Source organism: Lepisma saccharinum, chromosome 7 (assembly GCF_977018435.1).
Source record: "Lepisma saccharinum chromosome 7, izLepSacc3.1, whole genome shotgun sequence".
Lineage (NCBI taxonomy): Eukaryota > Metazoa > Arthropoda > Insecta > Zygentoma > Lepismatidae > Lepisma > Lepisma saccharinum.
Window position 1 is genome coordinate 35,683,274 of NC_139235.1, and position 26,000 is coordinate 35,709,273.

Sequence of the window (26,000 nt, forward strand, 5' to 3'; positions counted from 1 at the left end):
CGATCCTCGGTTTCATGCTCTTCTTCCAAGACGTGCTCAGATAACCCAGTTCTGGGATTCGTTTCCCTGATAGCCTTATCATGTTCTTTCCAACGTATACCCATACTTCTTCCAGTTTGTCCAATGTATTCTTTTTTGCATTGGCATTTAATTTTATATATCCCTTTCGTCCCTTCTTCATTTTCTTCCTTTTCCCCTCCTTCTTTCTTATAATTCGTGAAGTATTTCTCCAAGCTCCTGGGTGCTTTCAGCCCACATTTAATGCCAAATTCTTTCAATGTTCTTTCTATCTTCTCAGACACTCGCCTAAAGTAGGGAATAGCCACATACTTATCCATGTAAACCTAATCCTTACCATTGCTATTGACGAAGCTTCGTGGGCGACCGTGAAGCCGATAAACCGACCTGAAGAAAGGGACAGTGGTCCCTGAAACGTTGTCAATTACTCAACATATACTCACTGAACATAAGTAAAAATAACAAGTATTTTATTTTATTTATTGTTTATCAAGTAAGTCGCATGTAACCTGAAAAATGAAGTATTTTGAATATTTTGTTTTGTACTGCTTCTGTAATCTTCTTGCTTTTGTTATAACCTGTTGATTTCATTTTTTCCCGTTTGATGGGTGATTCTCCAACACTTTGTAAGCTTTCATTTAATGCCTGAATAGAGACATCCCTGTGGAACTTCTCCACTTCCTCATCACTACCATTATCACTTTCTCTTTGTTCTCTAAACATTGTGTCTTCACCACTCACTCTGTTGATGGTTGTGATTGGAATTTGTTTTCTACAAGCATCACATATATTGTATCCAATCTGCAGGTGTGGCAGATTTTCTACCATCCATGGGAGAACATTTCTTAATTGTTTTCTGCTACTGATATGTCCTTCAATATCAAAGGAGTTACAGCACTGTGTAGGTACATAATAGTTCTTATCCATTGTAATCTACTGCAAACAGATCCACACACACACTTACAAGACGAAATGTTAATAAGCACACTGGCACCGGACACCTCTCACTGTTTGAAAGACTGTAGCTGCACTGAGAACAAAGTGACTGAGCACGTCTGAATTTGCTTCTTGGATACCTTCAGTGCAACAACTGTCTAAGTCCACTGCACCAGCGGACAGTAACTATCATAGCTCCTGTTCCCAATGCCATCCCAAGGTGATCTTTCTGTCACTTATAGACAACATCTTAATGCACCATATGTATTAGTTTCAAAAATACAGTTTTGAAAATTTTCAAGGTCAAAGGTAAAGAAGTTTATTTTTTTATTAAAAGAACAATTCTTTAGATTTATAATGAGTCCAACATGAAGATTCTAGCTTACCTGCAACAACAGTTACGTTTTTCTTCTTTGGCCCCGTGTGTCAAATTTTCCACTTTTTCCCTAAGTTGGCAACCCTGCTACACAAAAAGTATGCATTGCTGTTGGCTGTTATTATGCAAATATTATTATTTCCTCAAATACTACTAACTCGGAGAGTTTCATGAAATTCGGAAATGGTGAGGTCAAAAATTCCATTTTTTTGAGTTATTTGGCATGGAATGGCCCTTATTCTAACACTATGTTCGAGAGAACACCTCTTGTCTAATCTTTTCAGTGATTTTGGGGATTTAAACTGTGACAGCCGTATGATTTTCCTACAAATCTGGTGCTCTAACCAACTACTGTTTGGCACCTCCTGGAATTCTGTACTATTTTTTTCTACAATAGGAAGTCTTACTTTCTAGCATAAATGACTAAACTATCATCTATATCAGTGGTTCTCAAACTATGGTACGCATACCCCCAGGTGTACATGAAGGACTTGAAGGGGGTATGTGATCAGCTTGGAAGAGAGATATTGTGAATACCCACACGACAACATTTTTGCTGGGCGTGTAGAGCAGACTTCATAGCTTTAACACTCAACATGAAAATTAGGCTGATTTTGTCACTGATGCTTTTATCTTTGTTTCATGTGTTTTGAAACAAGATACTTGTTCAAAATCTATAATAGACTATTATATTTGGAGCCGAATCTCCGCTTGAATGTTTCAAGAGCACAACCAGATATCAAGAAACTGTGTGAGGCTATACGCACATCCTTCTCATTAAGGCCGGCCCCAACACATTGTGCTACGATGCCAGGGCTTCGAATCCTGGCCTGGGCATGGATGTTTGCGAGTATCCATTCATCAATTTCATCACTCATATCCATCTTCGCAAATTAGCCAAAAATGGCACAAAAAGCGAAGTAAAATAAATCAAATCAATCAATCAACCTTCTCACTAGGATCTCTGAGGACCTCCCCGATGGTGCAGTGATAGCGTCGTCACCTTGTAATCAAGGGGTCCCAGGTTCGATACCCGGTGGAGGCACGTAGTGTTTCGGATACCACTTTAAACTGTAGGTCCAGTCCCGATTAGCCTTACTGTGCATAAAGTGGACTTAAAACACCAACTCACTCACTAGGAACTCTGAGAATTTACAATAAGAACTCCAGAATTGTGCTTGACAGTTGGTTTACAAACTTATTTTTGTTCTTAATTTTTTTTTCAATTACTCTGGAAAAAATGACTGAAAATTAAAGTTTGTTACATACTTCTTAGCATACGGACATGTGTTTCACATTTTTATTTTTGCAACTAATCATAAATATTGTAAATGTAAAAACACCAAATAAAATAATAAACATAGGATTCTAATGTTTATTTGCTTATAATTTTTCCACATACAGCCCGAATACCATTTTGCTCTATTGCTGATACATGCCTCCAACATATCAATAACACCCCACCAATCAGACAGTCAAAAGAAATTCCCCAAAACCCACTATTCGGATAAAACCTATGATGGTTGGGGGTACATTAGACGTTTAGTTACGACTAAAGGGTGCAATGAGAAAAAGGTTTGAGAACCCCTGATCTACACTCTCTTGGGAATCTCTGTAGCAAGTGAATGAAACCAAATCCTCTGAACAAACAGTCACTTGAGAGGATTCAACCAATGAATGCATGAGAGGGGAAGTGATTGCATGGAGGGGGAAATGTATGAGCAGCTACCAGCCGTTTGCTGCAATGTACAGTGCTTTGATCCTTCTCTACAGTTTATGATTCACAGTAGCCACGGTAGCTCAGTCATTAGGGCATCTGACTACCATGCGAGAGACCTGGGTTCGATCCCCAGCAGGGGAGAACCAGAATTTTTTCCACCTTACCTGTTCAAGTTGTTCCGGCTCCCACCTATCATTGTATAAAGTGGGTACCTGGAGCAAACTGGGGCGTAAAGGCAGCCAGGGGCATGGTGCTGATCCCATCACCCCCACCTTCGGCCGTGATGAAGAAAGTGTGGGGCCCTAACCCCACACCCCCTATACACCTTCATGGCATGGTGCATAGCACAGGGGAGCATTTTCCCTTTTTTTTTACCTTGATCCACAGTTTCCCGAGACAGAGTAAATAGAGTTTTTTGAAATAGAGTTCTTAATTTAATTTCTTTTCTAATTTCATTTTCGAAATATTCCATAACTATGCTTTTGCAAGCCATTGTAACAGTGGGTTCCCCCAGAGCTAAGCTTTTTTTTCTAGATACATTTGGGCATAAACTTGGAAAGGAAGGGAAAAAGGAAACAAAAATATGTAACTTGTTCACTATATAATGTTTTTTTCTGTTCTAGGCACAAGCATCTGAGTTAGTGGAAGTGGAATGTGATAAGAAGTCAAACACCAGCAAACTTGAGTCCAAAATTAAAACCCTATCTAATGCATTGGCAACCGTGTCTGCAGAAAAGTCACGTATGGAGAATAATTTTTTGGCTGAGAAGAGGAAGCTTAAGAGTGACAAAGAGGAGGTAATGTTTAAATTAATATATCGTCTCTCTATGTATTCAAGCATACTATTTCTGACTCATCTGATACTGCCATAATTTTACTCGTGCTCACTCTTCCTACTGGCCCTCTCCTCTCCTTTTGTGACTTAAGTTCTGGCCCCCATGGCAGAGTGGTTAGCACATTGCACTGTGATGCCAGGGGTCTCGGATTCGAATCCCAGCCTGGGCATGGATGTTTGTGAATGTCCATTCATCAATTTCATCATATCATCATTCATCCCCATCTTTGCAAATTAGCCAAAAGTGGCAGAAAAAGTGAAGTAAAAAGTCTGGACCATTATCTGTATTGTAAAGTATCTGTTGGTTATTTATTCATGAATACCAGCTGATACATTTCCAGTCTGAATGTCTCCAAAAATCTGTAAAAATACATGCAACACTTTCGAGTGGTCTAAATATCCTGGAAGTTATGCATATTTTTCATTATTTACACGACAATTTGGAGAGAAATAGTTAGGAGAGTAAATTATCATCTATTGTGAAATTATGAATATTTAAGAGCAAAACTCTCCTAGACCGCGGACCCCTTTCAGAGATCACTCGTCCTTGTGGACCCCCTTCAGAGATCACTCACCCTTGCGGACCCCCATGAATTAACTCAAAGTTGAAAGCCCGGAATGTGCATCATACATAGTTATTTCTAGTGTTTCATCACTGATTTTCACCATTTAAGGAAGGGAAAATTAAATGAACGCACACATTTTTTTTTATTTGCATTTTATTGTAATGTTAATTGTAGCAATTACATTCAATTAATCAAAAGTATATAAAATACAATTTTTGTATTAGTAATAAATACTAACATGAGATGGATGATGCTGCATTGCACTGACAAGTCGTGATGTCTCGGGCTTAATGGTAGAAACCTGAATCCTAAGTTCTGATTCTACATTTTCCAAACAGTTTCTGTACTTGTTTTTCAGATAGATGAGAGTAGAGAATAATTTTTCACATAAGTAGGTTGTTACGAAAGGCATTAATACTTTCGTGGCCTTCTTTGATAGTCTAAGAAAATCATCCTGTAAGCCCAAAAGTTTGCAAGTGTCTATTTCTTAAACTGCATTTTCAGAGCACCGTCCGTTGTTACCTCCATAAGTTGGTCTTCTTCTACTTCTGTAAGCCCTTTTACTTCATGCACACTAACTGAAAATGGATCCAATTTTTGCTTGCATCAGCACAGGAAAATATTCTCTGAATGACTGCTGCAAGTGTTTTAAATGTTGTGCGAAGAGTGACTCATTCTCTGACAACTGTTCTTTGCAACGATACTTCACACTGAATATATATTGTACGCGAAGGATGAGCAGACTAACACAATTTTAAAATTAAATTGCAAGTCCTCAGCGCTCAACTGGTTTTCATAATGTTGTTATACTTACATTGCAAGAATTAAGCAACACAACTCAACTTCCAAAATATTATTTCACTTTATAACATTTGATATAAACTCATATTTAATTTCTGACACACGACATTTTTAGTCAATCTTCTTACATATAACAAAAACGAACCGAAATCAACAACTTGAAACAAATATCTACATTGATACAGCGTTCTTAATCTCAATAGTTCCCTGTTAATTTTATAAACTTGTATGCAATATAAATATAATATAATATAAATATTAGTTATTTGTGAATGTAGAAAAGACTCTATAGAAAACTACTCGAGGGATCAAACATTTTATGATCACCCTGTATGTTATCTAAAATGTGCAGATCACAAGGAGTTTTCTCAAGACATGAAAATGATGGGTCAAATTATGAGGCATATATAATTCACACATACGTGAAACAATACTTAGTAGTAGCCTTGCGGAACCCAATATTCTTGTTGGCTAAACTAATTAATATAAACAATATACAAAATGCTGAGTCATTACAAAACTCTTCAGTACATTTATTATTGAAACATTACACATTCAATAAACAACTTGCCTCAAATTATCATTATTTGATCCCTATATATATTTTCATTAACCTTGATTTGGTTAAACCATGCCTGATCCCTGCATAATATTTAGACATACAACAATATGCGACAAGTTTACTAATAAACATTCTCCTCAAAGTAGCACATTTCACAACCATAATGACTGACTTCCACATATCATTCTACAATCACAATGAGATAAATTTATGCTTAAATAGAACAATGTAATTATTAAATTCAATTAACTTCGTCACAATTGCTTCCCAATAACTGATTTTTCTTCTTCTCGGAACAGTTGAAAATTTTTAAATTAGAGAAATTTACCTTTCCATAATTTTCACCATGTAAAGTGTACAAAGATGCGAAATTTCCTTTAACTTCTTTTACCATAAATGGTCCAATATATAATTGAAATAACTTATGAATTTGTTTATCCAGTTTAGAACTCATTTGTCGATTTCTTGCCAACACTAATTGTCCTGGTTTCAGTTTAACTGCATTGGGAGCATTTCTTATTTTTTATTTATTCTTCTTCCTCTTTGAATTTATCTCTGCCAAATATAATTTTTCCTTCCATGGCAACTTCCGCATTTCCTCAGGCCAATTGAGTTCAGATGTTTTGGAGTCTCTGATTTCCTCGTGCAAAAATAATTCATTAGGTGTAAAACCGGTTATGCTCGAACAGGAGTTATTTACTAATTTTATAACCTTATTAATCTTAAGTGACCATGCGGTGTGATCACAATGACAAAATAATCTTAGTAATCTTATAATTTCCTTATTATACCTCTCTATGGGATTAGCTTTGGGATTGTAAGACGTTGTCGTTAAATGAATTATTCCTTTTGAAATCAGATACAACTTCCATTCTTTGGACGTAAACTGGCTACCACAATCGGACAGAAGGATCTTGCATACAGGATAATGCTTGAAATAACCATCCTCAAAACGATTAACAATCTCTCTAGTAGTGGCCTTTCTCAGAGGATAAATCATAAAGTATTTTGACATAATATCCACAATAGTCAACAAATATTCGTAACATTTAGATTTGGGAAGTTTTCCAATAAGATCTACTGATAGAAATTTGTGAGGCTGAGTAGATAATATATGGTATTCATCCCGAAATATTGGCTCGCTTATTGATTTAGATTTTGCACATTCCAAACAATCTCTTAGATAACGTCGAATACTCCTTCTCATGCGTAGCCAATAGTAAACTTTCTGACACTGTGCTAAAACTTTATCATAACCAAAGTGACCTTTTAAATCATGGACTTTATGCAGCACTAAGGGAATAAGTTCCTCAGGAACAAAAATTTTACATCTTTCCTCAGGCTTTGCTTTGTAGAACAGAATATCTTCATGAAGAAAATATTTACTTGAAATTCTATGCAAGGAGTCATCCTTAAGTGAATTTATAATACGATTACAGGTCTCATCTGACCTTTGTGCAGAGCACCACATATTTGAGACTTTCTCCTGTTTAAAATCTATTATCATTTGATTTATATACAGATATTCTCCAGATATTTTATTATATTCACTCACTGGGAACCTGCTCAAAGTGTCATCTATAAAATTAGAGGAACCTGGCACGTGATGAAAGGTAAAATCATAAAGGTAAAGGTAAAGTGCTCCCCTGTGTTTGGAACCATGCCATGAAGGCATATAGGGGGTGTGGGGGTAACGCCTCACACTTTCTTGATCCGGTCATAGGACTGTAATTTCAGTGCCCATCTTGTTAAACGAGGGTTCAATGACTTCGCAGTTTCCAACCAGGAAAGTGACATATGATCAGAGTATATGTGGAATCGCCTTCCCTTGAGGTATATCAAAAAATTTTCTACTGCAAAAAGAATAGCTAAACACTCTAGTTCATGAGTTCTGTAAGTCGCCTCACTTGCTTCTTGCCACAGTACACTTCCTAATCCTTTCTGACTAGCATCGACGGATATAGAAAATTCCAAACTGAACTCCGGCTGTCGTAGGGCTGGGGCAGCTACTAATGTATTCTTTAACTTAACGAAAGCTTCTTGATGTATCGGAGTCCATTCATAAATAGTATCCTTAAGTAACAGGCTGTATAATGGTGTGACTATATGAGAGTAGTTAGGAATAAATCGGCTTCTCCAGTTCGCCAATCCAATGAATTTCCTCAGTGATTTCTTATTGTTTGGGACTAAAAATTGCAACAATGCTGCATCCTTAGAATGATCCACTTTTAATTTTTGTACCAGATATTACATGTCCAAGAAACAGAATTTCTTCCTGGAAAAACTTGCACTTTGCAAACTTAATGGACATATTTGCCTTTCGAAGAACCTGCAATGTATACTCCAAATGTTTGAAATGTTCACTAGCAGTCGAACTAAAAATAAGAATATCGTCAATATATACCAACAGAAAAGAACTGGTTTCCGGTCCAAAAAGGTTGTTCATGTGATCCATAAACACAGACACTGCTGATTTAATACCAAAAGGTAAATAACAGAAAACGTGCTGGCACCCTCTATATGAAAAAGCCATATATGGATAGGAGTCTGGAGTTAGCAGAATCTGGAAATATCCACATGATAAATCAATCGAACTAAAGAATGTAGCACCATGAAAGTGTTGCAGAAGTTCAGTTATGGGTTCGACTTGAGTGAGAGGGGAAATCACATGCTGATTCAAATGACGAAAGTCTACCACTGGACGCCATTCTCCATTTGCCTTTGGAACTATGTGCAATGGATTGAGGTAAGGGGACGATATTTCCTTTATAATGCCCCAGTTCTTCCACTTATTCAATTCACTCTCCAAAGCTGTCCATTTAGCAAAAGGAACCGGATAAATTGGAGCACGAATTGGTAAATCAGTATCCAACATTATCTTGTATGGTTCAACATGAGCAGGTCTAGGCTTATTCAAAAACAGCGTTCTATATTTTAATAGCAACTCACGTAAGAGCGCTTGCTGACGTGAGGAGAGTTTACTACAATTTTGTACTGTTGATACAATTTTCTCTTCAGTTACTATGTAGATTTCTTCGGAATTTGTGTTCATTGGCAGATTTTCTGCCGTAATGCACTGAACCCTTTTATCAACATGCTGATCGTTAGGCTTCAGTCGATACAAAGACTGTGTCACCTCTTGTTTTGCAGGAGATACCAATGTAATTTCTTCCTGTCTAAAATTCAGTATAGCTTTATATTGCCTAAGGAATGGTATACCTAAAATTATATCTGCATGTAATTGTTTTAACACAAACATTTCCAACGGAAAAGTCTCCGACTGTATTAAACGGTAAAGGATTTTCCTACCAACAACTCGAAATTTTTGTTGTCCAGCAAATGGTAATAATTTTACCTGATCTATCGATTCCAATCTCGCACTTTGTACAATGGACTTTATACTGCACCATAATTCGTAACTCATTAGATTACATTGACTTCCACTGTCAATAATACATCGAACTGTTAAATTAGAAATGGACCCAAAAATAACAGGTTGATCGGTAATAGGAAATGGTACACCACTATCATCCATGGTCCAAGTGGGTTTCTCTTCGTACCATTCCAGTTGGAAAAACACTGCTAGCTGGTCATTGTCTTTAAAATTATCATATACAGGAAAAATATTTGTAATTTGTGACTGAACATTTTGTGAACCATATTCTGTGTTAAAACGTGCAACACAGCCCTCTGTATTCTCACTGCGAGTAAATCGGGCTCCATTTACCCATGGCGTTCGTTTGACTGTGGCTCCATCGCTGGTTGTATTAATTCTTTAACTTGTGTTTCTCTGGGATCAAATGAAACAGCGTTTTCATTCAATGGGCTACCTGAAATAGCATTACGGTTAAGAGAAGCGAATGACTGTTCACAGGGCTGACGACAATTACAACATAAATTTACTTCACTGATTAAACCTTGACTATTGTTTGGGGAATAAGGCAAACAAGCCACATTAGGATCTGAATTGGACCTCGTTTGTAGATAACCTTGCCTTGTATTAGAACGTCTATCATTCTGTGGTCATCTGTCTCGTCGAAATTGGGTATTGTTATAACTTCTGTTATTTGCATTTAAGTTTCTTCTAAAGAACTGCTGATTGCCATAATTATTTTGATTCCTTCTTCTGAATGTAAAGTCCTGACGCCGATCAGAATTGTCATTCACATTTTGCCCTCTATTATACGAGCTACCACCGGATGTAGAACCAAAATTAGAATCTCTATTGTTGCGAGAAAACTGTCTATTTTTCCTTTGATTAGGATTTTGCTCGCTGTTCCTTAGTTGCATGTTAACTGTCTGAACTTTGTACTTTTGTTTATCTCTGAAATCTGATGCATTTGAATCCTTAGTAAACCTGGATGTTCTCACTTCAAAATCACTAGGCAAGTCACACTTCTTACCAGATCTGGTCTTTATCAAATCCAGTCTCTTCAGTAAATTAATAATGTCGTCAACCTTCGTTAAGCCAGCACCTAATATCGTCTGTGCCTTAATCAATGGAAACTGATTAATCAAAATGTCTATGACTTCTGCATCTTTAGGATGCTCTACCAAATTGTAATATGTTGAATAAGTACGAGTGGCAAATGCCTCCATGCTCATGCTGCTATTTTGATCATACTTTCTGTTCCTCAGTTCTGACAACTGAGCCTGCGTTAATGAGTATGAAGTGTACTGGTTCAGAAACTCATGTACAAAATGTTTGTATGTCATAAAGGAATCCACGTGCGTATTGTACAATTCCGAATACATTCCAATCTCTGAACTTTTGGAATCTGAAGCAAATCCAAATGTGAAGTTAAGGTTTTAATAAACTTCCTTGGGCTAGATTTCTCTGGATTTCCAGAAAATTTAGGCAACATATTCAACTCATTCAACCGTAGATACTTGTTCCTTAGAAGTAGATGGTTTATTTGAATCAGAATCAATGATAGTAGCGTGCTTATGGTGCTTCGTGTTGTAATTAGGTTTAAATCGTTTGCCAGAAGTTGCTTGTGAATTATATCTAGTTTTGTTTACTTCAGACATAGTATCAGAGTCTATATTGCTAGATTGTGAAGCATTATTTGCTGGATCAACATAACTAACTTGTGAAGTTTTATGAGGCTTCTTTAATCGAGAATTTCACACATTAACTGGTGAAGTAGGAGCTGACAAATTAGGTTTAGGATTTCCTGTAGATTTGAGTTTTCCAGACATATGCAACGGAAAAGATTCATCTTCTGAAGCACTGGAAGATGACAAGGATAAAGATACAGGATGCTCTGGATTACGTGAAATTTCAGTAATGTTGCCATTGTTCCCTGCAGCTTTATGGATTTTTGAAGTATTAGTTATCAGCAGTTTAGCTGTTACATCACTTAATCGTGCTTCACAGATCTCCTCAACACGTTCAAATAAACCTTCATTATGTATTACTTTCCCTAATCTGGCTGATAACATTCCACTGCTCGTTTACCTGTAAACCCAATCCAGCAACACTATCTTCTAACTTACGAATGCTGCTGGTATTCGCTTCACCAGATATATTCAACTGTTGGAAATTTTCATCCAGCAGTTTAACGTGTTCCTTTATTTGATCATTTGCTGTTTTGCAAGCTTCAGCAACCTGCACAATCTCCATCCGGAGTGAGTTGCCCAACTCCTTAACAGTGTTGTTCATATTTTCCTTACACTTCACCATTCTGTCTTCAAGTTCTGCAAACTGCTCTTTCTGAGATTTCTCATGCTCTGACAATTGCTCTCTCTGAGATTTCTCATGGTCTGACAACTGTTCTCTCTGAGATTTCTCAAGCTCTGACAACTGCTCTTTCTGAGATTTTTCAAGCTCTAACAACTGCTCTATCTGAGATTTTTCAAGTTCTGAGAACTGCTCTTTCTGAGATTTTTCGAGCTCTGAGAACTGCTCTTTCTGAGATTTTTCGAGCTCTGACAACTGTTCTTTCTGAGATTTTTCAAGCTCTGAAAACTGCTCTTTCTGAGATTTTTCAAGCTCTGACAACTTTTGCCTTACGCTGTCATTCGATTCCTTCAATTCCCGAAACATGACCAATAATTGAGCATTAAAATCTGAAATACCCGTAGGTAATGGCACAATAGGAACATTCTTCGTTGTCATTGCACTACTTTGTATTCACGACAACAGAATGAAAATATGAAGTACACAAAGGAAGGAACACTAATAAGTCTACAAATTATAATTCTTCAGTGTAACCAAATTCCCGCACACTGGCCACCAATTTCTTGCAACGATACTTCACACTGAATATATATTGTACGCAAAGGATGAGCAGACTAACACAATTTTAAAATTAAATTGCAAGTCCTCAGCGCTCAACTGGTTTTCATAATGTTATTATCCTTACATTGCAAGAATTAAGCAACACAACTCAACTTCCAAAATATTATTTCACTTTATAACATTTGATATAAACTCATCACCCCCACTCACGACCGGATCAAGAAAGTGTGGGGCGTTACCCCCACACCCCCTATACGCCTTCATGGCGTGGTGCTAAGCACAGGGGAGCACTTTACCTTTTTTTTATATAAACTCATATTTAATTTCTGACACAAGACATTTTTTTAGTCAATCTTCTTACATATAACAAAAACGAACCGAAATCAACAACTTGAAACAAATATCGACATTGATACAGCGTTCTTAATCTCAATAGTTCCCTGTTAATTTTATAAACTTGTATGCAATATAAATATAATATAATATAAATATTAGTTATTTGTGAATGTAGAAGACAGTCACATCTTCCATGGAACAAAGAAAATTTGAGAAGTTTGGAAAGGTCTCCTCATATTTTCCATTCAGTATACGCTGATGCCACAACTCCAACTTTTTGATCATTGCTTCAGATCTTGTCTTCAACAAAAAAGACTGTTACTTATTCTCCTTGAAGACTCAAGTTCAGATTATTTAAATGGATGAAGATATCTGATAAGTATGCTAACTTCACTAACCAGGAAAAATCATTCAAACGATCGCTGAAATGAAATTGCTTATCCAAGAGAAATATTCTTATTTCGTCTCTCAATTCCCAGAATCGAGACAAAACTTTACCTCGTGACAGCCAGCGAACTTCACAGTGAATCAAAAATTGATGATATTCACTGTCCATTTCTTTGCATAGCTGCTCAAGAAGTCTTGAATTCAGTGACTTGGTTTTTATGAAATTGACAATTTTCACTGATTCATTTAAGGTCTGTTGAAGCTCTTCTGGTATCTTCTTGGCCACTAGTGTATCCCTGTGTAAGCAGCAATGGAACCATGTTGCAGATGGGGCGATTTATTTTATTCATGCTGCAAGTCCAGTAAGGCTTCCCGACATTACTTGTGCTCCATCTGTGCTAACTCCAATGCATATTATGATATATTATAAACGCGTTTATGCTGGCAAATACGTCTTCAGCTAGTGTGCGTCAAATAGGAGATGAAGACCAAGTCCTCGTAAACACTTTTGAGATGTTCATACCTAACGTAGCACATCAGCTTTGCTTTGTTTCTAATGTCTGTGCTTTCATCCAGTTGCAAAGCAAAATAGTAGGACATGTGAACTCTCTCTCGAATAACTGCTCCTTAATATTTTCGGACAAACTGACGATTCGCTTCTTAATGGTATCATTTGACAACAGTATCAAAGAGAGATCTTTGGCAGCTTTTTCACTGATAAATGCAGAAACCATGATATTTGCAGCTGGTAATACAAGTTCTTCAGCAATTGTGCGAGGTTTTCCAGTTTTTGCTAGCAGATGAGAAACTTCAAATGACGCCCTCACGGCACCCACTTGTAGACCTTTACACAATTTTCTTGCTTTCGCGAAGCTCCTGCTTCTTACTTCTAAAAAAGTCAATGCTCTTTGTGATGTGTTCTTTGTGTTTAGTTTCAAGATGCCTTCGCAGTTTCGATGGCTTCATTGGACAATGTGTCATAACATAACACACACTGTGGAAGTTGCTTGTCTTCTGGGTCTGAACACGTGAAACCCATGGACAGATATTCCTTGCTATAATGGTGGCACTTTCTAAGAAGACTGGCAGGTTCACATTGCTTCGAACTCGACGCACCCTCATCATCGGAATCTGCACTTTTTCATTTGAAATTCAGCCAGCGGTCCATCTTTGGTCAGAAGTCACAAGCATAAAATTCACCACAGAAATATCGAGAAATAACTTTACCGTTACCTGACAATATGCAAAGGCCCAAACAGAAATAACTCGCGATTACTGAGAAGTCTTTGCTAACAATCATAGACTGACTCAGACTCAATCCTTTTATACGCTGCTTTTTTCGAGAACATACTACAAGGGACAAGAAAAATTCTTGGAAGTAATACAAGACTTTCCGAGGACGCAATCATCACAAGATTCTGAACAGCTGCGAAGGTGGCTTTTTTTGTTCGCGCTGTGGAGCAAAGTCAATCCGAGCCAAACAATCAACTGCCCCCCCCCCCCCTCCACAAGCACCAGCAAAATATGCATGCTGTTGCTGTGGGAACTGGCGATGCTTAGTCATGTCTAAGTCTTTGGCTTATGTACTTCAATTTCTTTTACCTCAGTAAATAGACACCGTAAATTTGTATAATGTTCGTTCTTTCATAATTCATTCTTAGCATTAAAGAGTAAATGCTCTTGTCTTAGTATTTTTCCAAACCTTTGTGGAACAAGGGAGGGTTTTGCGGACCCCCTGAGAGAGTCCCGTGGACCCTCATGAAGTCGTGATTAGTCTTACGCTGCATTCAATGGCTCAACGAAGCAAGTATCTTCCCTTTTTGCATTACCATATATAATGGTATCCTTATTCTACATACAGTATTCTGTGTAAATTTTTGGAGATATTATTAGTGAACAGTCAGTGTGCCACCTGGCTGCCTTTTTCTGGTAAGAATAGAGCAAACTGTAAAATTTCTGCATGTGCCATATTATTATGTCCACTCTTAACCTTAACCATCCAAATTAAGTGCTTCCGGATGAAGTGACCACACGACTTGACAGTTAACACATCATTTCTTGAAAAGTACAGATGAAAATTCAGTTCTGTCTTTCTTGTTCATTTCTATGTATACATATGAAGGTATGACATACTAGAATGAAAGAACAATATTTTTATTGTTACTATTTTTAACAAACTCATTTTGAAAATGTCAATTTTTCCTCCCAAAAATTATGATTTATCATATCAATTTAGTATAAGTCTTTTTAAGAAAATGTGGCACTTGCCCAATTTTCAAAATTACCTGAAAATGACAATTTTCTAAAACTAGTTACCTTTTTTTTTTTTGTCTTTCTCTCTTTTCTTCTTCCCAAAATTGGAGAACAAATATTACATGTTCTCGAAGAGTGATCTTTTGTCATGCTTCCCTACAAATTTCATTCATCCAGTGTCCACATGGCCGATGCTAGAAGCGATTTTTCAGATTTTTTCCCCCTTGAAATGTTGATATGGTAACACTGCTTTTCTTGTATGTTGTTTTTTTCCCTAAGAAATAAGTGGCTATTTTCAATGTGACTGAATGGTTGTGGGAATATAACATTGCTACATACTACACTTTTTCTTTCACTTTGGTCTATTGTGGTGGGAGCAGGGGCATTCCAAATACGAAATTATGCATTTAATTTCAATTTTCTTCTTTTTTAAAAATGTTCATTATTGGAGAGTAAAATATATAAATTTCACCTCTGCTGAGAGAGTACTATCATTCCAGAAAACAAAATAATCAATTTCGTCTCTCTAATACAATTAGTTCTCTTGCTACAATTTTTTTTGTACATAGTGGCAAGTTTTAAACATGCGTGAAATGCGTGAAAAGTTCCCATTCAGAGAGGCTCCCTTCCGCTGAAGTTTGAAGCTTTTCCCTTGAACACACAAACAAGCCATGGTGGCTGATAGTGGTTATGGGGGGTAGGGGTTTCACACATTCACGATCGCTGTTGTGGAGGTGATGTGACCAGCACCACTTTGTGTGCACCTTTACCCATTTTATTAGATGCTGGGTGAGCCCCAGAGGCACCTAATGCAGGGACATGTTCTGAAGAATTGTTGCCACCAGAGACCACCAATCACAGGAATCGAATCCTGCAAGGCAGTCAGACTGGATTGGACATCCACAACTTCTGTTAGTGCTGCTCTTAGGAAGTGGAATAAAACAGATTTGCCATTTAAAAATGTAGTCATGATGAAATGAAAATGTGCATTTGAAGAGGCATTGAAAATGCAGTGTGTTAAAACAGGTTGTTGCCAAAAAAAAAATGTTGGTTTTCACCAAAATGGGACTTTGAGTTTTTATTTTAAGTCCACTTTATCCTCAGATAAGCAAATCAGAATTGAATCTGTAGTTTAAAGTAGGATTCGAACCAGTGTGTGCCTCCAGTGGTTTTAGTATTCTAGGGCTGGTTCAAGTCATACATCATTCAGATATGATTATTTTCAATATTTCAGTTGTAGGGCATCTGACTACCCAGTGAGAAACCCAGCTTTGATTGCAGGCGGGGGAGAACCGGGATTTTTTTCCACCTGTTCAAGCGGCTCTGGCACCCACCCAGCATGTATAAAGTGGCTACCTGGAGGAAGAGCTCTGAGGGGGGGGGGGGTAAAGGCAACCAGGGGCATGGTACTGACCACAGCATCCCCACCTTCAGCCGTGATCAAGAAAGTGTGGAGCCCTAACTCCACACCACCTATACTCCTTCATGGCATGGTGCAAGGCACAGGGGAGCACTTTATATTAGGGATGAGACAGAGATTAATCGGTATCCTATCAGTATCAGCTGATACAAGCATATCGGTGTATCGGTAAAATTACCGATTATTTTTCCTATCCAATATATATCTATAAATATATTGTAATTTAGTGCAAAATTCTGCCATTTTGTTGTTATTATGGATAATCTGCATGCTCTACTTTTTAAAAAAGTAAATGTGTAAATATACAACTACTTTTGCACTGCAGTCACCTGGAAACCCACAGTTATTAAGGAGGTCAATGAACCATTCAGGTTCTTCATATATCATTTTGGATTTTATATCGGAACTGTAGAATATCGGTTAAACTTTATATCGGTACTTTATCAGCCAAAATTTCATACTCACTCATCCTTAATTTATATTATTTGAAAGGGGGCTAAGTTTCTCAATAAACCATACACTAATCGTACACTCTAAACAAACTCCCCTTCCTTCCTCTCCAATAATTCAAAACTTTTCACTTTTGATTAATTTTATTTGTGCTGTTTTTGTAAAGTAATTTTCTTAATTTTTCAGCTGCAAAAAACTGTGGATGATTTGCAAGAGAAACTTAAGATGTCTGCTCGACAACACGTATCAGAAATAGAAAGTCTTAAATCAAAATTAATAATAGAGAGACATGAACGGGAGAAGGAACAAAATGACCATGGTGTTATGTTCAGGTGAGAATCAAGAAGTAAAGAACACACTACAGATGTATATTTAATCTCTGTACTTCTAGGACTATTGGTACCTGCCAGTAGTAGTAGTATTGGTATTTGAAAATTGTCAGTTAAGATTTAGTCACTGATTGGCAAGGGCGCCTGCAGGGGGCACTTGCTCCCCCCCCCTTGAGATTTCTGGAAAAGTTAATGTAATTCGAATGGTGAAATTGTAGCCATATTTTATAACCAAAAAATATTGTTTATTATGACTTACAGACTGTATGTTACAGCAACTATTAATATTATTATTATTATTATTTTTAAGTAGGGTTACATTTAAGCTTATTAGTCTATTTTACATTGATTATCTCCATATAGATATACAGAATATGGAAATTTCAAATGTATGTAATTTTAAAAAATAGTAGTAGTAATAATAATAACAAAAATAATAGAAAAAATAATAATAAAGCAATAATAATAATAGTAATAATTATATGACTGCCCCCCTGAGAAAAAAAATCCTGCGGGCACCCTTGCTGATTGGCCAATACTCTGTTGAGTTTGCACTTTACAGAGCCTAATTATCCTGAAATGTATGCAAAATTCAAAGTATTTGTTTATTTTATGCCAGTATTGTGTAAAAATAAATGGCTTTTGCAATTAAGTAAAGGCTATTTTTAATATTCCGATGTAATTATTGAATATTTTAAAGCAAAGGTCTGGTAAATTGATGTACATAGGTAATTGCAGTGGAATACTTTCAGGTTAATATAAATCAATATTGGCATTGGTGAGATTCAGTAAGATCAATGATTCAAAGTATATTCGTATGTCTTGGTTTGGTTAAGTTTATTTGTTCATTCATTGTTCTATGCCTTAATAGGCAGGATATTAATGCAACCTGCAGGCTCTCCTATCTTGCATCTTACACTTCATGTCAGTGTAACACCGGGTTTAGACGACAGCATTTCCTTCAACATCTTTGCTAGCATAAATGCTATGTAAATGCTACCAAAAATGAGTGCTGATCACATCACCTCCAAAATGTCCAAGATCGAGAATATGTAGTGGGGGTGGGGGGGCCCTACCCTCACATAACCCTACATGTGCCTTCAAGGCATGGTGTTGTATGCAGGGGGAACCCCACCTTTGACTGTACCTAATATGGAATGTTTATTTGCGGCAGAGTCTATATATAGATTGTTTTCCTTAGCTTCATTTTGTGGCAAGTCTTTTTATAGTTAGTTTTTGCATTATTCACAATGACATGAATTTGTGGTTGCATCTATATAAAGACAATTTTTTTTGGTTGCACTTCTTTTTAACATTGTCGCAAGGAAGGGGCAAAGGAGCTAGATTAGCCATTCATGTTCCTAAAAGAACATTTGAAATTTGATATCAGGTCAGTAGAATATTGGTAAATTTATATCAGCATCACTAAAAATTTCATAATTTTAATTATCATGTTTACAACTTCCCTTTAGGGAGCTTCAGAAACTTGTATCAGAAGAGCGAAGACATAAAGAACACTTGGAGATTCAGGTAGAAGATTTGAGATCCAAGTTGTCTAGCTCTGAATCCCAGTCAGTACACAGGGAGCAGTACGAGAAGAGAATCCGCGATCTCCTCAATGAGGTGGAGGTCACACGGAGGAAACTGAAGCGAGTTGAAGCGAAGGCGAAAGAAACCCCGCCTCTCCTCTTGGATCTCCAGGAGGAGATGGAGAACATGAAAACGCAACATCAGAATGCTATACGAGAGGTAAGGAGAAATATGCAAGGTATGATCAAGTAATATCTGACCGAAAGTACCGTAAGTTTGTTCAGTCATTCAGAGCACTTTTTTTTTGAACTCTCGCATGCTTTTTCTTAATCATCTTGCCATTTTATGTTGAAATGAAAGTGTACGTTTGGAAATTGAAGAATATCCATGTGTTAAAACAGGATTTGAGATCCAAGTTGTTGAGCTTTGAATCCCAGTCAGTACACATTACAAGAGAATCCATGATCTGCTGATTTGGTTATTGCCAAGAATAGGAGTTCTTGTTTCAAGTCCACTTTTTGCACAGATGGGATAATCGGAACAAATTTTGAGGTCAACATTTTGCTCTCCAAGTGTTGCTAACGAAGATTGTATGCCACTTTTCCATTTTACCTCTTAAGTCACTATTCCAAAATCCATTAAGTGGTGCACATAACATCTATTGGTTGCAAGCGCACATGAACATGGTGCCAGTCATGAAACAGCAAAATTTGCCCCTGTAATAATTTCTTATGCCTTTTCCTGTCATTCTGGGAAAGAATAGAAATCGAATCGGTATGGCTTGAGCCATTAATTAATATCTAGAATTTCATGCTTGAAGTAAATTGGCAACCATTCATTTTATAATAAGTGATCAAAATTAGAGTTGCTAAACTTTGGAAACACACTGTATATCCACACCTGCTCACAAAAAAAAAAGAAAAAAAAAGAGAGCTCAGGTGCTGTCTTCATTTGATATGGAATGATCCATATACATTTTTTAAGGTTCATCAAAAACATTTTTGTTCTGGAAGATCTGGAAGGCTTTTGTTATAGCCATCCTTTTGTACCACCCTGGGAAATTTATACGGTACCTGTTACTTTATATTGTTTAGGTCCAATTATTTGCCTAGGTTTTTATTTTGAATAATAATGTATTTTCTTTGTAGTTAATCAGAGATGGTTGAGTCATGTTCAATGATATAGGACTTGTAACTAATGTACCTGTGCTTGGTTCCAACATTTGTAAGGCTGTTGCTATGTAGTTGAACAATTCATGTTCTTTCTCCATTTCACATCCATGTAACAAATACTACAGCAAAATTACTGTTTTGTTTTCTTTAACCTTAAAATTCAATATTAAGAGAAAAAAATTCTGAAATTAAAAGTAACATTTGTTAATGGAACATACATTGGAATCTCAATTTTGATTTTTTCAGGGACTAATGTGAAAAGTATTGATAAATATATAATTGGGGTAAAATTTTATTTCATGTTTATTGAGACCATGAAAATTGATTGTATAATACAGGAAAATGTAAAATCCTAGAACATTGTGGTTCTGCTGTATTTAATTTCTTCTTTAATATTATTTTGATTTGTTAGTGTAACTACTTAATACTAATCTGTTAAATTTTATTGTGAGGAGAGGCAAAATTTGCATAATTAATAAATTGCATGGATTTTTTACAAGTCAAAGTGCTAGGAAATCATCTCTAAATGTTCATAGATGTAATTGGAAAGGTTGCTTCATGTACAGTCACGGACACTGCCGGCTTGTAATGAACACATTGACTTTCAATGGAATCTTTACAAGCCGGCAGTGTCCGTGACTGTACACTCACCTCAATTAGTACTCCGGCAGTTTGTTTCTTTATACACCATATTGCAGAAGATACAATTCAACCTACAAGTGTATCAACATACACTGTATAAAACAGACCATATTACTAACCTCAGGTTTTACATTTTTCAGAAGACCAAGCTAAAAAGAAAAACTTAACATGCAGGACAGTGAAAATTTACTATGCTGGGACCATCAAGATTGAAAGTACAATGTGTGAAAATGTAAATCCAGAAAATTAAAATCAAGACTGCTGTCATTCTGTAGTTAGTAAACTATTTAATGACCAATATCAGGCCCGTACCCAGGATTTTTTTGAGGGGGGCCAAGCCAAAAATCTTAGTTTTTATATACAGGGTGACTGGTAATTAGATGTATTCCCTGAAAGGGATTAAAGTCGAGACAATTTGCAATAAATTTGACCATATGATACCCTGTCCGAAAATTAGTAGTTTTCGAGATAATTGAATTTCTATTGTTTTTTTTAAAAAATTACAATTTTCCACATAAAACGATGAATTGAGAAAAAACTGCTCATTGTATGGAACTTATTTCAGCGTTTTCTGATAGCTAACAAATAAGTGGTTCGCTGAAAAAAAGTTTTTCTCAAATAACAATCACATGTAAGTAACGGTTGGGTCTAAATTTACAAATGGTGATAAAAAAAATGCACTCTTAGTTTACTTGGCAACGTATTAATAACTAAAATGATATGACACGAAGCGTACAAATTACTTAAATTACTTCCTTGTTTCATCTGCTATCCAACAAGGTACAAATGTTGCTAACGTTCACATTTGTGTACAAGAAATAATACTTCATTCATCTTCAATGAACAATACAATTAAAGAACATTACACGTCTTGCTCAAAGTGGGCACCTCCGTTACGAATGCAGGCACGCAGGTTTTTACAAACATTTGGTCTCTTAACTCGTGATGTGATGGTGTCCTTAATGTGTTGACCAGCTGTTAAGATCCTCTCCCTGAGCTCTTCTTGCGAGTTTACCGGTGTCTTGTAAACTAATTCTTTCATGTGGCTCCAAATGTAGAAGTCGCAAGGCATCAAATTGGGGGATCGAGCCGGCCAGGGAATCGGTCCACCTTGGCCAATCCATTTCTTTTGGTAATTGTCATCCAGCCACTGTCGCATGCCCAGGCAGAAGTATGGATGGGCGTCATCAACAATCATTTGATCGAGCCATTTTTCCTGCCCAAAATCTTAAATGGTATCACTTATGAACATTTTTTGAGGAACGGGATGGCAATGTTGTTGGAGGAGGTGCCTCTAGCTACAAGACGTGACATGATTTATCAGCATGATGGCTGCCCAGCTCGATCCCCCGATCGATTTGACGCCTTGCGACTTTTACATTTGGAGCCACATGACAAAACACCGGTAAACTCGCAAGAAGAGCTCAGGGAGAGGATCTTATCAGCTGGTCAACACATTAAGGACACCATCACATCACGAGTTAAGAGACCAAATGTCCGTAAAAACCTGCGTGCCTGCATTCGTAACGGAGGTGCCCACTTTGAGCAAGACGTGTAATGTTCTTTAATTGTATTGTTCATTGAAGATGAATGAAGTATTATTTCTTGTACACAAATGTGAATGTTAGCAACATTTGTACCTTGTTGGATAGCAGATGACACAAGGAAGTAATTTAAGTAATTTGTACGCTTCGTGTCATATCATTTTAGTTATTAATACGTTGCCAAGTAAACTAAGAGTGCATTTTTTTTATCACCATTTGTAAATTTAGACCCACCCGTTACTTACATGTGATTGTTATTTGGGAAAAACTTTTTTTCAACGAACCACTTATTTGTTAGCTATCAGAAAACGCTGAAATAAGTTCCATACAATGAGCAGTTTTTTCTCATTTCATCTTTTTATGTGGAAAATTGTGATTTTTTAAAAAAAACAATAGAAATTCGATTATCTCGAAAACTACTAATTTTTGGATGGGGTATCATATGGTCAAATTTATTGCAAATTGTTAACCCCTGTCAGGGAATACATCTAATTACCAGTCAACCTGTATATACACATACATACATACATACATACATGTATAAACAAAAATACGTTAGAGTATTGAAATTGGTCTACTTACGTAAGTGAGTATATATTCGTATGTGAACTACGTTTCGGAAGCTTTACTGCTTCCTTCTTCAGGTTGTCGTATTTTCGGCTTGGAATATCAAGCCACGTCAGAGAAGTGGCGCCAGCTGCTCGCATGCTTCACCTTAGCAAGGAACTAGGGCTTTCAACGGCCACTCAGTGTTCAACGTAGTGGTGGTTTCAACATGTTTTATCGAGAGTTTTAAAGGTTTTTAACAAGGGTAGTTTTAATTCTGCATATGTCGAGCACTATGAAGTGTTTTTAACCCAAACCTTTCACCCAGTATCCTTGCATGACACTTCTCTGACATGGCTTGATATTCCAAGCCGAAAATATGACAAGCAGTGTGTGTTATTGTTCAAATTTGATTGCAAATTAAAGATAACTAGGTGGAGGGACAAAAAATGAGAAACTTTAAGAAGACATTAGTTTCCTATTAAATTAACATGCAAGTGCTATGTTTTATTCCCGACGAAAGGATGTGAGAAATGGAGGAGAAATGACAGGTTGGTCTAATTTCTATGTTCCAGGGCCCTAGGGTGACAATGACAACCACCTTCGCAGCTATGGCTCCATTTCTTGCTAGTCCAATTTCATACAATTTTAAAATCTTATCTGTGACTGTAGAAGTACGTTTTTACCCCCTGCTGTTACAGCCCTAAAGAGAGAGAGAACAAGAGATGTATGTAACATTCACACACAGGCTGACATCATTCTTTGTTATTGTTGTTGTGGTTGATTTGGTGTTTTAAGTCCACTTTATGCACAGTAAGGCTAATCGGGACTGGACCTAGAGTTTAAAGTGGGATCCAAACCACTATGTACCTCCACCGGGTATCGAACCCGAGAGTCCTTGATTACAAGGCGACGGCACTACCACTGCGGCATCGGGGAGGCCCCATTCTTTGTTATTCCTTCCTTGTATGTTTATGATGTTATTCTTAGTAAAGTATTTTGAAGTCCAAACTAATTGCCTATCTTTGTTGTTATAACACAAACTTTTACCCTCTGAAAATTTTAATAGAACAAGATCATTGGTGGGAAAGGGGGAGATCCTCCTTCCGCCATGGAAATTCGTACTCTGAATGTGACCACCAACGCTATGGAATTATCCTTATAATGAAGAACATGTCTGAATGTGAATTAACTGCAAAAAGAGGACATTTTCTCATCAAAACTGCAGTTCGAAAAAAGTCAAAACAGGGAGTAAATATGGTGAACTGTCCCGACCAAATTGGAACATTTAGTAGCTTTGCATAAATGGTTATAAAATTAAAATTACTAAATATAGTAGACTGCAGACTTCTGGAGTCTTCCTCTCTCCAGAGACAACCCATTCATTTATGCAAAAAGAAAATCTAAATTCTTGCTAAATCTTAAAAATTATCCATGTTATTTTTGTAGGTTTCCATCAAAATATTTCATGGCTCGAGGGGGATGCATAGCTTCCTTGGTCCCCCTTGGGTACGGGCCTGACCAACATTAAATGTTACTATTTTAAAAAATATTTACATACATACAGTGGAACTCCAATTGTAGGTTCCCAGATTTTACATTTTCCAACATTATAAATTCAATCTTCATCGTTTGAATGAAGCCATACATTACAAAATAATTTTTCTAGACTTCTCCAAATCGTAAGTTAGTTAGATTTTTTCCCCCTCTTCCTCCTGAAAAACACACACTGAAATTCAACTGTAATAAACAGAACCTATTGTGTCTATGTTTAGTGGGTACACATTTGGACTTTATAATTAGGAGGGGTGTAAGGGGTTACATTCCATGTAGTACACCCAATTGTCAACCTCACTTCCACATAGAACACCCTGGACTGCATTTTGCAGACGAACGAGCGTCTGGATCTATGGCTAGTATAATCTTTGTAGGACTGTGTGCGTGTTGTCCTGTAATTTGTCCTTTTGTGTGCTGAGTGCCCCTTTACAGCCTCAGCTTTTAAACTAAGTCAGAATATTTTAATTGTACGACTTGACAGTTATGTTCTTTTAGTTGTGGTAAGGGGCTTCACCCCGTATAATATGACAGGTGTAAAGTAGCCTAAGTGCTGACGCACCCATAATTTTAGATTCAAATTTATTATTAGGAGCAGAGACGTGCAGCTGAAGCGGAAGAAAGAGCTCGTCATTTAGCTGTAGTCCATGAAGAACGAGTTGCAAACCTTGAGTCTCGACTAGCAGAACTGTCGGATACAGTTGGAAGCTACGATCGTCTAAGGCAACAGGATCAGTTAGCTATTCAGAAACTGAAGGTAAGTTCATCGTACTGTAGATGTTCAGATTGATGATTTTGGAGTAAGGTTATTGAATCCATGAGGCTAGATTGGCAGATATAAAGGCACGTGTAGCAGTTTACATTGTGAATACTGTATTTACATGCAGCGGCGGCTCTAAGGGGAGAGCCGCCGTACTATGGCTTTACCCTCAGAAAAAGAAAAAGCACTTGCTTTGCCAAAATATAGTTAAATTAATACATTTACGAACGAGGAGATTCGAATCTCGTAAGCGTTCAAGATTACGGCTGCCTCAGTTCCTGCCAGCTGTTCTCTCACTTGCTCTGGGCCAGCATAGTCTGACCTGTGCACAGAGGCATGAGCGGAGGCATGAAAAAGTATCCACAGTTAATGAGCGAGGAGGTGGTAGCCATAAGACAACCAGCCGTGCCCCTTTTTGGCTGGCACGACGCGACAGTTTCTGATTGAGATCCAATATCCCCTCTTCTTCTTCAGTTTCTGATTCAGATCCAATATCGCTACTTTCAGATGTCAACAACATTCCAACTCAATGTCCTCATCACGCAAACTTTTTTTTTTTTTTTGGTCCCATATTTTGGCTTACAATTAGACACGAACTACACCGCACAAGAGCAGACAACTTTACTGGCACCTAACTAATTTTTCCCTTCTTTTTCTTTCTTTTCGTCTTCTTGTTTTTCATCTCTTTCCTCTCTTTCTACTATTTTTTGTTTCTACTACAGCTAGAACTATCTCACCAAACGTCTGTGTGATTATATACGCCACAGTAAATCGAATATAGTTGAAACAAACATAAAGTGTGTGTGTGAGTGTGTATATAAAGTCTGTGTTGTGTGTGTGTGTGTGTGTATATATATATATATATATATATATATATATATATATATATATATATATATATACAAATAATGAAGGAGACAGTAAACACTTACCACACGAATAGAAATAATTCAATATTTCGCGATCTGAGTCGCATTTTCAAGACGGTAGATAAAAGATCGACCGACGACACTTGGAGT

General features: G+C 37.0%; 1 protein-coding gene across 3 annotated transcripts in view; it reads left to right on the forward strand.

The window, feature by feature from the left end:
• Positions 1-26,000, forward strand: part of LOC145989804 (GRIP and coiled-coil domain-containing protein 1-like) — a 78,965-nt gene that overhangs the window by 24,731 nt on the left and 28,234 nt on the right. For all 3 annotated transcript variants that reach the window (XM_083125160.1, XM_083125158.1, XM_083125159.1), the window contains exons 4-7: positions 3,674-3,847; positions 17,091-17,236; positions 18,706-18,982; positions 24,814-24,978. In XM_083125160.1, the coding sequence (XP_082981286.1) occupies positions 3,674-3,847; positions 17,091-17,236; positions 18,706-18,982; positions 24,814-24,978 (762 nt within the window). The remainder of the gene's footprint in view (positions 1-3,673; positions 3,848-17,090; positions 17,237-18,705; positions 18,983-24,813; positions 24,979-26,000) is intronic.